This window comes from Fundulus heteroclitus, unplaced genomic scaffold (genome assembly GCF_011125445.2).
Source record: "Fundulus heteroclitus isolate FHET01 unplaced genomic scaffold, MU-UCD_Fhet_4.1 scaffold_37, whole genome shotgun sequence".
NCBI classification, from domain to species: Eukaryota; Metazoa; Chordata; class Actinopteri; order Cyprinodontiformes; family Fundulidae; genus Fundulus; species Fundulus heteroclitus.
Window position 1 is genome coordinate 3210964 of NW_023396781.1, and position 14140 is coordinate 3225103.

The 14140-nt window shown below is 39.9% G+C and overlaps 1 protein-coding gene across 1 annotated transcript in view; it reads right to left on the bottom strand.

The window, feature by feature from the left end:
• Positions 1-13917, bottom strand: part of pcca (propionyl-CoA carboxylase subunit alpha) — a 38821-nt gene extending 24904 nt beyond the window's left edge. Inside the window, exons 1-6 of the mRNA XM_012850342.3 lie at positions 13776-13917; positions 12441-12518; positions 11324-11371; positions 10514-10582; positions 9017-9130; positions 8780-8833 (exon numbers count right to left, since the gene is read on the bottom strand). Of these exons, the coding sequence (XP_012705796.2) occupies positions 8780-8833; positions 9017-9130; positions 10514-10582; positions 11324-11371; positions 12441-12518; positions 13776-13829 (417 nt within the window). The 5' untranslated portion in view covers positions 13830-13917. The remainder of the gene's footprint in view (positions 1-8779; positions 8834-9016; positions 9131-10513; positions 10583-11323; positions 11372-12440; positions 12519-13775) is intronic.
• Positions 13918-14140: the final 223 nt, after the last annotated feature.

Genomic DNA, 14140 nt, shown 5'->3' on the forward strand with positions numbered 1-14140 from the left:
GGAGCAGGAAGAGGTCACTTTATGTAATATATATGCACCTCCTGGTAGTGAGGTGGATTTTTTTAAGGAAGTACTTAGTCTTGTGGCCACGGAAGCAAGTGGCACATGTATATGTGCAGGAGATTTTAACTTACTCCTAAATCCAAAGATGGATACAACTAGCAGAGAACGAAGAAGGACTCACTTAGAAAAGCAATTTAAAAAACTTATTCAAGAATTGGGACTTATAGATGTATGGAGATATTTGCAAAAACATGACCGGGAATTTACTTTTTACTCTGCTAGGCATAATGTGCATACAAGAATTGACTATTTTTTTATGTTTAATAGAGACCTTCACAGAGTAAAAGATTGTATAATAGGCCAAAGAGACATCTCTGATCATTCTGGTCTAAGTATGAAAATTAATTTGATTAGGCATGCTAAAAATACTCTATGGAGGCTTAACACAAGCTTACTAAATAACGCTGCATTCAAAACTGAAATGACAGAAGAATTTAAAAGGTATTTAGAATTCAATGACAACGGTACAGTTAGCCCTGCAATTCTGTGGGATGCGGCTAAGGCATATATGAGGGGTAAAATAATTGCAAAATGTTCGAATTTGAAGAAGAGTAGAATGAAGAAGTTAACAGACTTGCAGGAAAACCTGAAAAGATTGGAGCAGCAGCATTCGATTAATAAGAGCCCATCCTTACTGGAGGACATGAGGCCTATTAAACAGGAGATCCACAAAATTTTAAGTGAAGAAATAGAAAAAAAACTTAAATATATGAGACAAAGATATTATGATGCAGGACCTAGAGCTGCTAAGGTGCTGTCGTGGAGGCTTAGGAAGCAACAAGCGGAAAACACGATTTATAAGATTCGAAACCCAAGGACTAACAATATATCGAATAAACTTGATGAAATTCAGAACGTATTTGAAGGGTATTATGCATCCCTATATACACAGCCGGACAAAATGGATAATCAAATAACTCAAAAATTCCTTAACTCATTGGATCTCCCATCTTTAGGAAAAGACCAAAATGACAAGTTGATGGCAGAAATATCAGCTGGGGAAGTTGACTGGGGGATATCACATCTTAAGACCGGCAAATCACCAGGCTGTGATGGGTTTCCTCCTGAGTGGTATAAGGCTATGAAGGATTCTGTTGCCCCACTATTGAAGGCCTCCTTTAATTACACTCTGGGAGGGGGCTCTCTCCCACCGTCATGGCAAGAGGCTTTTATTTCAGTCATACCAAAGGTGGGGAAGGACAGAACGGACCCAAAAGGATATAGACCAATTAGTGTGTTAAATATAGACTATAAACTATATGCTGCAATACTAGCTAAGAGATTAAGTACCCTGATGCCTTTTTTGATAGATGAGGATCAGACAGGTTTTATTGGTAATAGACAAACGCATGATTGTATAAGGAGGGCCATTCATGTTATTGACCACATAATCAAAGAAAAATCAAGTGCAGTCCTTTTCAGCTTAGATGCCGAGAAGGCGTATGACACTGTAGGGTGGGAATTTTTGTTTGAGGTAATGAAGAGATTTGGATTTGGTGAGGGATTCATTCGCTGCATAAAAACTATATATTCTTCACCAAAAGCAAGAATCAAAATTAACGGAAGTCTCTCAAATCAAATAACACTACAACGAGGATGTAGACAGGGTTGCCCCTTAAGTCCATTACTTTTTAATCTTTTTATTGAACCACTAGCTCAGGTTGTTAGGGAGGAGTCTGGTTTGGAGGGGGGTGACGATAGGGAGTGTGGAGAGCAAGATATGTCTATATGCGGATGATCTTTTAGTAATAATTAAAAGCCCTGAATCTGGTACTCCAGTGCTCATGGATATTCTGGAATCATACGGCAAACTTTCCGGATATAAACTTAATATGCAAAAAACTAAAATTTTGACTTTCAATTTTAGCCCATCGAAACGGTTAATAAATAGCTACCAATTTAATTGGAATCAATCACAAGTGGAATACTTGGGGATCATATTAACAAAAGATTTAACTCAATTATATGACGTTAATTACAAATGCATAAATAAGAAAATATATGAGGACCTGGCCAGATGGAGCCTGCTTCCCCTAGACATTGGTAACAGAATCCGTGCAATAAAGATAAATGTCCTCCCGAGAATACTGTATATATTTCACGCACTCCCTGTGGAGGTCCCAGTAAAACAATTTAGGGAATGGGATAAACACCTCTCAAGGTTTATTTGGAACAATAAAAGGCCAAGAGTGAGATACTCGACCCTGCAGCTGCCTAGGGATGGGGGGGGTATGGGTCTACCCCACCTGGCGGATTATTACATGTCGGCCCAGTGTGGACCCCTGGTACGCTGGTGTAGCCCGGCTTATGAGGCTAAATGGAAAGACATTGAACTCTCCTTGCTGAACTTCCCTGCACAGTCAGTACTGGGCTGTCTGGACGGATTGTCCCAGGTATATCAGTTGCAAAATCTGTGCCTAAGCTTCTCCTTGAAGGTATGGGCAGGGTTGGTCAGAAAGTTTAATCTTCACAGACAGATAGGGCTGTTGAGTTGGCCTGCGTATCACCCGCATTTCCCCCCAGCATCGATAGATCATAAATATAGAAGGTGGGCAAGACAGGGAGTCACCGCATTCTGCACTATAGTTAAAGACGGGGTATTAATGAAATTTGAGGAGCTATGCCAGACCTACGAGGTGAGTAGAGAGGACTTTTATCGCTACTTACAGGTCCGTAGTTTCCTAAGAAAGGAAATGAAAATTTCTGACCTGGAGACAATTCCAGGCATAATACAACTTTTTATTGATTCATATGCTGGTAAAAGTATAAGAGGAATTACGGGCAAATGTTATAGAAATTTAAGATCCATGAATAAAAACTCAACAGACTATATAAAAGAGCGATGGGAAAAGGAAGCAGGCATGATAATTACGTCAGAGGCATGGATGCAAATTTGGAGGGGCTCCCTGTCGACCACAAATTCTCTGATATGGCGCGATTTCACGTGGAAGAATCTAACCCGATTTTTCATCACGCCGAAGCAGAGATCTCAGATGGGCGGGTTACAGCTTCCGTGCTGGAGGGGGTGCGGTGTGACTGCGGTAGGCCACTACCATGTTTTTTGGGACTGTACGGAGTTACAGACTTTTTGGAAGGATGTACATCGCCTAATATATAAAGTTTTGGGTATAAATCTGGACTTGTCATTCACTGTTCTGTATCTTGGAATGCTCCCTGAGGGACTTAGCAAAGGGGATACATACCTGCTGAATATAATTATGGTCGCCAGCAAGAAAGCGGTCACTAAGTGTTGGCTTCAACCAGGCCCCCCCTCTTTGAAACTCCTGGTGAATATTATAAATATGATTCACGACATGGAGATGTTGACATTTGCAATACGACTTAAAAAGGAGAAAGGAGAAAAACTCTGGAAACGTTGGGAATGCTTTATTGTCAGAGGCGATGAACAGTGATTTGTGGGACTCTGCACCACCTGAGCGAGAAAATGGGGTTTCTTACCTGTTCACATATTTTTGGTTCTTTGGTTCCTGATTCTGGACTTAATACTTTGTAATAGTTATGGAAATGTAATATTTTATATCGGTATTGGTGAATGTCACCTGCCCTAGCCCTCTTGTTTTGCAGTGTTCTGTATTTGTATATTTACTTGTTAAAACTAAATAAAAATAAAGTTTCAAAAAAAAACAAATGTTTAACCATTCATCCATAGTCAGTGATATGTTGCTGCTTTCTTTTATCGGTAAACATAATCAGTAGAGTGGGAGTTTTCCTTTAGAAAACCTTTGCATAATCCAGAAATAGCTCCTTTAACATTAGTCTTTTGAAAGCGGTCAGAATCATTTTTAATATTGGATTGTTGAAATCTGTTTTGGGTTTAATATTACGTTCAAAATAATTGCGTAATTTTAAATATCTAAAATTTAAATCTGAGTTTGCAAGCTGGAACTCCCTTTTCAGGCCTTCGAAGTCACTTAACTTCTCATTTCTGTAAGTGAGTAAAATGTTGTTATACCTTCAGAAATCCAATATTTAAAAAAGGTTATCCATTAAGTTAGGCCTAAACCACGGTCAAAAGTGCACCATTTGAATTATCTGTATTTAATTTCTAATCGGGTTTTGGATGTTCTTCATGAACTCTAAATTTGTATAGGCCAGTACTGCTTGAATTGGAGAGGCATTCATGACTGAAAGTTAAGTTTTCTTATTTTACAGGATGCTGCTTGTAGTGCCATCTCTGTTTCATCTATTCTTCCCTCCACTTCATCCAGTCTTTCATTAAGGCCTTGCATTTCTTGTTTGATGTCAGTCAGTTGTCAGTTTTTATTTTATTTTTATTTATTTTTTGCATAGTGTTTATGTATTTTAGCTTTCAGTTTTTATCTGAAACTGTGATTTCTGTACAGCACTTTGGTCAACCCCGGTTGTTTTAAATGTGCTTTATAAATAAAGTTTGAGTTGAGTTGAGTTGACTTGTGCATTGTTCTCTTCTAAAATATTGTAGCTCGTCCAGAATAAGTTGCAGGCTGGGCTTTGGTAGACCTTCGCGACGGGATCCTAGCTTCGCGATGTAGCCCTGGTTACCTTGGTTCAAAGTGGCCTTGTCCTCCTCCAAGTTGATTGATGTCCTACTTCTGGTAGAAACCCCCTTTCCATCTTAATCTTAACAAATAAACTTGGCTCACTTTTTCTGCCGTGTTCTTTTGTTTTGAAATTACAGCCAGCAGCGACACCGTGTGGCATTGTTTAAATTTACACCAAACACAATACGATAAATACCTTGGGTAATGTTAGCCTTCCTGTGTTAACTCTGTAGGTTCCAATCCATTAGGACCTAACGGCGTCATCAACCCAGCATGCATTGTGCAGGTGAAAAAATGGCAACCTCCATGGGTGAAAAATATAACAAACAATATATATCGATAATTTCTGGTTATGCTCTGATGCTGTTGCTTTTTTAAAAAAAAAAAAAAATTCTTGTAAACTTTTGTCTTTTTCTGTTATACATGCTAAATTACTCAAATTTTGTTTGTGGAATATGCCTTGCGATACTTTTGAAAATAATATATATATATATATATATATATATATATATATATATATATATATATATATATATATATATATATATATATATATATATATATTAAGTTTGCTATGCCTTGCTATACTTTTTGAAAAAAAAAAAATATATATATATATATATATATATATATATATATATATACACACACACACATACTACGGTTGAAAAGTTTGGGGTCACCCAAACAATTTTGTGTTTTTCATGAAAAGTCACACTTATTCACCACCATACGTTGTGAAATGAATAGAAAATACAGTCAAAACATTCACAAGGTTAGAAATAATGATTTGTATTTGAAATAAGATTTTTTTACATCAAACTTTGCGTTCGTCAAAGAATCCTCCATTTGCAGCAATTACAGCATTGCAGACCTTTGGCATTCTAGCTGTTAATTTGTTGAGGTAATCTGGAGAAATGGCACCCCACGCTTCCAGAAGCAGCTCCCACAAGTTGGATTAGTTGGATGGGCACTTGTTGCGTACCATACGGTCAAGCTGCTCCCACAACAGCTCAATGGGGTTCAGATCTGGTGACTGCGCTGGCCACTCCATTACCGATAGAATACCAGCTGCCTGCTTCTGCTCTAAATAGTTCTTGCACAATTTGGAGGTGTGTTTAGGGTCATTGTCCTGTTGTAGGATGAAATTGGCTCCAATCAAGCGCTGTCCACTGGGTATGGCATGGCGTTGCAAAATGGTGTGATAGCCTTCCTTATTCAGAATCCCTTTTACCCTGTACAAATCTCCCACCTTACCAGCACCAAAGCAACCCCAGACCATCATATTACCTCCACCATGCTTAACAGATGGCGTCAGGCATTCTTCCAGCATCTTTTAATTTGTTCTGCGTCTCACAAGCATGAGATATCTAACTTTGTGATCAAAAGACCTCAAACTTGGATTCATCTGTCCACAACACTTTTTTCCAGTCTTCCTCTGTCCAATGTCTGTGTTCTTTTGCCCATCTTAATCTTTTTCTTTTATTGGCCAGTCTCAGATATGGCTTTTTCTTTGCCACTCTGCCCTGAAGCCCAGAATCCTGCAGCTGCCTCTTCACTGTAGATGTTGACACTGGTGTTCTGCGGGTACTATTTAATGAGGATGCCAGTTCGGGACCTGTGAGGCGCCTGTTTCTCAAACTAGAGACTCTAATGTACTTATCTTCTTGCTCAGTTGTGCAACGCGGCCTCCCACTTCTTTTTCTACTCTGGTTAGAGCCTGTTTGTGCTGTCCTCTGAAGGGAGTAGTACACACCATTGTAGGAAATCTTCAATTTCTTAGCAATTTCTCACATGGAATAGCCTTCATTTCTAAGAACAAGAATAGACTGTCGAGTTTCAGATGAAAGTTCTGTTTTTCTGGCCATTTTGAGCGTTTAATTGACCCGGAAACTCAATCTGCTCAAAGGAAGGTCAGTTTTGTAGCTTCTGTAACGAGCTAAACTGTTTTCAGATGTGTGAACTTGATTGCACAAGGGTTTTCTAATCATCAATTAGCCTTCTGAGCCAATGAGCAAACACATTGTACTATTAGAACTGGAGTGATAGTTGCTGGAAATGGGCCTCTATACACCTATGTAGATATTGCACCAAAAACCAGACATTTGCGGCTAGAATAGTCATTTACCACATTAGCAATGTATGTCTTTAAAGTTAAGACTAGTTTAAAGTTATCTTCATTGAAAAGTACAGTGCTTTTCCTTCAAAAATACGGACATTTCAATGTGACCCCAAACTTTTGAACGGTATATATATATATATATATATATATATATATATATATATATATATATATATATATATATATATATATATATATATATATATATAGCAGTGACGTTGCAGTCAGGGGAGGCAAGTGAGGCCAGGCCTCACTTGTTATCATGGAAAGAAAGAAAATATATAATGATAACATAATATAAATTGTGATTCACTCAATCATTTGTAATAAGTTAGTTTTTTATCTAAGTTCCTCATTTATGATCATATTCTCTTTAAAATCGCAGACTTTTCGCTATTTTTCATGTAAATCCTTGGTTGCGCTTGATAGCGAAGCCGGTGAGGCCGCAGCGAGCTTGGCCTCCCCTGGGATTGCGCAATCCCATGTTAACTGCGCTGGCTTCCATTCTTTGAATGTCTCTAGATCATAAATTCAATTGTTCAGTTATGAACCGATTTTCTATAATTTAATGTATGTGGATTACGAATTGTGTTTTAGTCATCAAACTGTGTGCAGGTAACATGTTTTCGTGCTGCTGGGCGATCATAAACGGCTAAGAACTGGTTGTAGGTGAGGCCGGGAGTTCCTTGACCTCTAGGCAGGGGGCGCTCAAGAGGCACCGCTCATCCCAAAACAGTAAAGTGACAGCAAGTTATGGATGTATTATTAGCTAGTAATACTAAACAAGTTAAACACTAAAAAGACTCTAAACATAAAGCCAGAACAGGACTGATCAAGGAAGGCTTTCCTTCCTGGCAGTGAGCTCCATTGAGACTGAGAGAGTTTTAAAACTGAAGAAGATAAAGAGAACTTTTACCGGAAAACGACCGATATTGTTGTGCAGAAAGAGCGCTGCATGGACTTCATTTATAAGTAGAGGTAAGACAGCGATAATACAGGTTTTGTTTTTGTAATGAAATGTGCGTAATGTGGGTTATAGTTTTTGAATGTGTTACAAATGCAGAGATCCGTCATAACTTATAAACTGTTACCAATCAAATGTCAAATAATTTAGTTTTTTTTTTCATCAAAGAATCAATATTTTTTCCATGTCTCTTGATGAATTTATTTGGCACAATCAGTCTCCTTCACCTCTTTGCAATGAGTCTACAGCCATGGCCAAAAGTATTAAGAATGATTCAAATGGTAATATTTACAAAGTCTACTGCTTCAGTTTTTATAATGGCAATTTGCATTTACTCCAGAATGTTATAAAGAGTGATCAGCGTAACAGCAATTAATTGCAAAGTCAATATTTGCCTAGAAAATGAACTTTATCCCCCAAAACACATTTCAACGTCATTGCAGCCCTGCCTTAAAAGGATCAGCTAACATGGTTTCAGTGATTGCTCCATTAACACAGGTGTGGGTGGTTATGAGGACAGGGCTGGAGATCAATCTGTCATGATTAAGTAAGAATGACACCACTGGACACTTTAAAAAGAGGCTGGTGCTTGGCATCATTGTTTCTCTTCTGTGAACCATGGTTATCTCTAAAGAAACACGTGCAGTCACCATTGCACTGCGCAATTTGGGCTTATTGGGAGAAGACGAGGTGAGCGCTACCACCAGTCTTGTCTCATGCCGACTGTAAAGCATCCTGAAACCATTCATGTGTGGGGTTGCTTCTCAGCCAAGGGAGTCGGCTCTCTCACAGTCTTGGGTTAAGATGCAGTAGTGAATATATATATATATATATATATATATATATATATATATATATATATATATATATATATATATATATATACACACACACACAATTTTTTTAAGTAATTTTTCTTGCAGACAGGACAATGCACAGAAATGTGTTGTGAATGACTAACTTGTGATGTGGCTTTGCTTCAACCACAGCGTCATTGATGAACCTTCTACTTTATCAGATGTACAGAGACTTTTCTTTAAATTGGAAAAAACAGCAGGTTTTCTAAAAGAGTCAATCACTATTACTCACCAGGCGCTTTGCAAACTCCTTGTTTTCAGAGAGAAATCCATATCCGGGATGAACCTTAAAACAGAGGAAATCTATAGTTAAAGATTAAGATTAAGCTTTTTTGGGACCAAATTTAGATTCCAGTAGTGAGTCAAGATTCACAGCTAATAGGTAACACACGCTACCCTGAGTCTTTCAGAGACGAAACATCCTTGATATTACATGATGCAAGAAAAGTTGCAAAAATTAAGAGCTTACAGCTTGTGCTCCAGTGTGTCTGATGGCCTCCAAGATGGCCTCCATGTTCAGGTAGCTTTTATTGGTAGGAGCAGGGCCGACACAGACGGCTTCGTCAGCCATCTTTACATGAACCTGGAGACCCAGACAAACAAATCAGAAAATCACTTTTTTCATATCTAAGAGCAGATCTGTGGCTTAGCACCAAGCCTGTGAGCCTCTGATGTCATCAAGCATTGTAGTTTTCATCCACATGCTTCAACAAAGTCTTGTTTAGTTGATGCGGGTCAGACCCTTCAACAGCTAAAATGCTGATCTTTGTTGTTTTGGGCTTGTTTCAGAGAATTAGCTTCCTGCATCACTGTAGCCTTGGTGTTTAGGAGGGAGACACTTTGGAAGTTAAATTAGTCTTTAAACTTACAAATTTAACTATTAAAGACTTTAGCTAAGGTTTGTGAAGGATGAAAACTTAAAATGCTTTTGCTTGAAAGGTGAAAAACCAAACTATTTTAATAAGGTACATTTTAGAACAAGAAATTAAACAGCATTCCAACTACAGAAGGGGACAGACGCATTTATCTGTAAAGATTTCTGTTTCCAGCTTAAAGAAGGGACTGAGGACAGGACAGCCTTGCTGATGTGAACTATGCTCCTTTTCCACAGGCTCCCACTTCGCTGGGTTTAACTTGACTCTGCCCACTTTATGACTGCAATATGTTCCCTACGGGGCAGGCGTTTACCAACCCTACTCATGAGTTAATAGTCCTGGAGCCGAGTGGAGTAGAGCTGTGACATGAAAAGGCAGCAAGTCAGTGGTTGATTGTGGGTGGGGCCAGCTGAGAGTCAATTGACCTGGAAAAAACTCCCAATTAAAACCAACCGTAATTTGCCGACTTGGTACTATGGAGAGGAAAGTAATGTATTCACTGGATACACTGAAAGCTTTTAAGCTTCGTGTTTAAAGAGTGTGTAGTTCAAACAGTTTTTCACGGCCCCTGTTAGAACCCCTATTTAACTCTTCGCTAAAGTATTTAACAGTTAAATTTTAGAGTTGACTCTAAGCTTGAACAAAATAATGGGTTTGAAGACTAATAATAATAATTGAACTTTATTGATCTCACAATGGAGAAATTTACTTCTGCATCTTAACCCATCCCCTCGGGGAGCAGTGGGCTTTTACCTTACAAAAAGTGTCTCCTCCCATGGTTCGATTTTAAGTTTTAATACAGTTAAACCAGCAAGATTTGCTCATCCCTGGATGTTCCAGACCTACAACCTTATCTAGAAATCAGATGTGAACCTTTTCAAATAAAGTCTGAGAACCTCTGATCTATAGGGTTGGTTCAAAAGGAGTGAACTGGCCCTTTAATCCCACACTGTCCAGGAATCTGCAAATCCAATGCAGATGGTAGAAAAGTGTGGACATCCACCACCGCGATCCAGAACAAACATGTCAAGCAGGCTGACACTGAAACAGTAAACCCCCCAAATACTTAATAAAAACAGAGGAAGACTCACAGCACTGGAGTCTACATCACTGTGGACAGCTACAGTCTGGATGCCCATCTTCTTGCAGGTCTTCATCACCTGGATAAAAAGCACAGATGTCAATACAGATGCTGAACTCCACACGAAGCACCCGGACAGGTATGGGCCACACTCATTGGGAAGAACAGGGTAAAAACTGTGTTACCATGGAGAAGTGTGGATTAATATGGCTGACAGGGAGGAGACCAGGGATTTTTGTCTGTGTTGGTTAACAGCCACGCAGCTCATCAGTTTTTAAAGATAACATTTCTAAGTTGTGTTTGTTTTAATATGCAGTTACATTAAAACAAGGGTTTTATGGCAAACAGCGGAGTGTGTGTGGTGAAGGTTTTTATCACTAAGCAGAGTCCCTGAGCCTTCCAGGTTCAGGGTGACTATTGTAGATCTTCTAGTGCATTTTTAAAACTAATAATTCATTTCATATCCTAGAACTTTATTTAGACTTTAGCAGGACAGTTCACTGCAAACGTGCATTCTTAGAAACTTGATTGTACTGATCTACTCGACAATTAATTATTATTTAAGAGAGCGGTTAAAGAATGAGCTGCCTTCTGGCAGATAATGAGCATCTTGGCTGCGGCCACTACAGTAGCCTACCTACTGATGAAAAGCAGTATCTTAGAGGTCAGCAAGGCTAACTGTTACATTCTATCATCTCCAAGGGCATGCAGCACTCCTTCTCCACCCCCTCTGTACTTATTCATCAAGTCTCCTGACATCCAGACAGGGAGCTAAAGGTCCAGAGAGAGACAGACTATTCACACTGATGGTGAGTCTTACCCTGCAGGCGATTTCTCCTCTGTTGGCAATGAGGATCTTATCAAAGGTCTGTGGAAGGAAAAATAAACAAAGAGAATAAATTAACACAGTTAATGTAGTCTCACTTGAACACAGCATCAGCAGCTTCCCTAAAAGGCGTTCACTTCACCTCACCTATGTGTAAGATGGAAACAGAGAGTTTTGCAGCAACTAGATCTCCTATCAACAGCTCAATAGCACCATCTGCTGAATAGAAAGCTGCATCCCCATAGTTGCAACGTAAATATGGGGATGATGTCACACCCAGCTTTACTGTGTCCCAGCTGTATGGGACAGGACAATAGATCCTGTGTGCCACTGGTTAAATCAGACCCAAACAAACAGTCACATGAGCCAAAGAACAGTTTATTACTGCAGCTATGAATACTCTATGTGTGATATGCATGACAGCCACGTTGGGTTCTTCATGTTGGGGTCCTTTACAAACCTTAGAACATCCGGAAATCCAACTTCTTGGGCTGTTTTTGTTTCAGCTTGTAGTTTGGACATTCCAGCTTTCATGTACAAGTGGAAAGAGGCATAATCTGAGCCGCCTTGGTCCTCCGGGAGGTTTTTATAAGAGGTGGGAGTGAGGTGTGAAGTGAAAAACAGATTTAAAGGACTCTTAAAATGCTGCCAATATACTAAAGTATCATCACATACAAAGAAAGAAAAACAAAGAAAAGAAAAATGAAAAACATAAGCCTCACTAAATGCTAGCAGCAAAGGGTGGTACTGCAACATGTGGAAGCCAGGTCACTGAGAACAACAATTAGCCAAGTCCACCGGGTTTCTAACTTGTAACTGCAAACACAACTCAGTTGAGACTTTATTCCAAGATCTGAGGTCCGACTGCTGGGACAAACCGAACACTGCATTCGGTTTTAACACCAGTTCGACAGTTTACCTCTAGAACCAAACAGGACATACACTAACCACGTTACAATGGATAACAGGATGGAGGGGCTCTGTAAACTTTGGGCCAAGTTTACAGAGCCTTGCTCTAGCCTAAATATCATAATCCATGAAGAATCACACCAAAACACTGGACTGCTTTTCCATGACCCGTCAGAGTAAAACAAAAGTAGTTCAAACTTACCTTTTCATTGAGACTGGCGGCAGTAGAATACTGAGCCCTGGGATCTACTGCACAGCCCCGGGACTGGCATGGGGCATACTGCAACAAACACACAGTCACGTCATCAAAGTCCTACTCAAAGTGTTTTCCAAGCTGAGGAGTACAGGCTCTAGAGACGTTTCAGTAGAAGGATTCCTACTAAAGTCAGAGGACTTTCTTTTAACCCAGTGCTGCAACAGTGGCGCAGGAGTTAGGGAGTTCGACCAAATGGTGGGTTGCCGGTTCGATCCCCCACTCCGACCTTCTCAGTTGTTGTCTCCTTGGGCAAGACACTTCACCTGAATTGCCTGCTGACAGTGGTCAGAGGGCCCGGTGGTGCCGATGTATGGCACCACTAACATAGCTCACTACCGTCAGGGTGTGAATGGGTGAATGACTGACTTAGGGCTGGACGATAATTCAATAACAATATATATCGATCAATAGCTGTATATCGATGATAGAAAAAACCAGGTCAGTAAAAAGTCCTGTTACATTCTAGCCATGTAGGTTAATATTATGGTCACTACATCCTCACAACCAATCATAATGCAATCTAAGGAACCAAGCTCCACCCCCTTTAAAGTGTTCAGAGACCACATGTTCTGTTTTCTTTCTTAAAAACTTGCAGTTTTGGTAAAAAGTTGGTTGAATAAAGGGTTGAGTTTGAATTCAGTGATTGTGTGTTGTGTATTTAAAAACAGGTTGCTAAGCAACAGAATAAAACGGCCAGGGATGCACTTAATATATGTTTTGAATGTGTTCATAACAATCAATATTGATCAATATGATTACTATTTTATCAATATACTATTTTTCTATATCATCCAGCCCTAGACTGACTGTAATGTAAAGCGCTTTGGTGTCATCAGACTAGTCATTTACCATTTCTAATTTTTCTTACTGCTCTCCTCTCATTGAGCCAGCTGTGGGTTCTGGAGCTCAGAGGAGCTGCAGCTGCTGCAGGAGCGTGGAACAGTTCCCAGACCATCACATCACAGGACAACAAAGAGACACAGGACAGACAACCATGCACCCACCTAGGGGTAATTCAGGTAGACCAATAAACCCAAGAGTCATGTTTTTGGAATTTGCGAGGAAGCCGGAGTACCCGGAGGGAACCCACACATGCACAGGGAGAACATACAATCTCCAGGCAGGGGTTCGAACCCAGGACAGTGCTCCCAGCTGCGCCACTGTGCAGCCCTCTACTGGAGCTGTGTCAGCAAACAACTAACGCGTTTCTGATGGAAGTTCTCCGTGTTCTCCGTGCGCCTCCTGATTTCCGGAGAGTCAGTCACTTTGTGCTAAACTCACCTTCACAGCAAACAGCAGCCTGTCCAGTAACACAGCCTGCCTGTACACCGCCATGTTGCCCAAGTTTCTCTTCTTCTTCCAGCCGCAACGCAGCTTGCTCTACTGCCCCCCTCTGGAACAAGCGCCACACTGTTCAACTCTTGCTGATTCTTAACCACCAAAAAGACTATGGTTGTAGTATTTCACTGGTTAATTAAACCACAACGGTGTGTTTAAAGGTGGTAATTCCAAGTAACTCGGATCATTTTCTCGCTCTTCCAGAGCAATCTGACAACGATTAATACAATGCAGGTTTTCAATAAACTGTTTAACCTTTACTTTGAACCGCCTGATTGTTTCCTACATTTGAATCGAATGTGGATCAA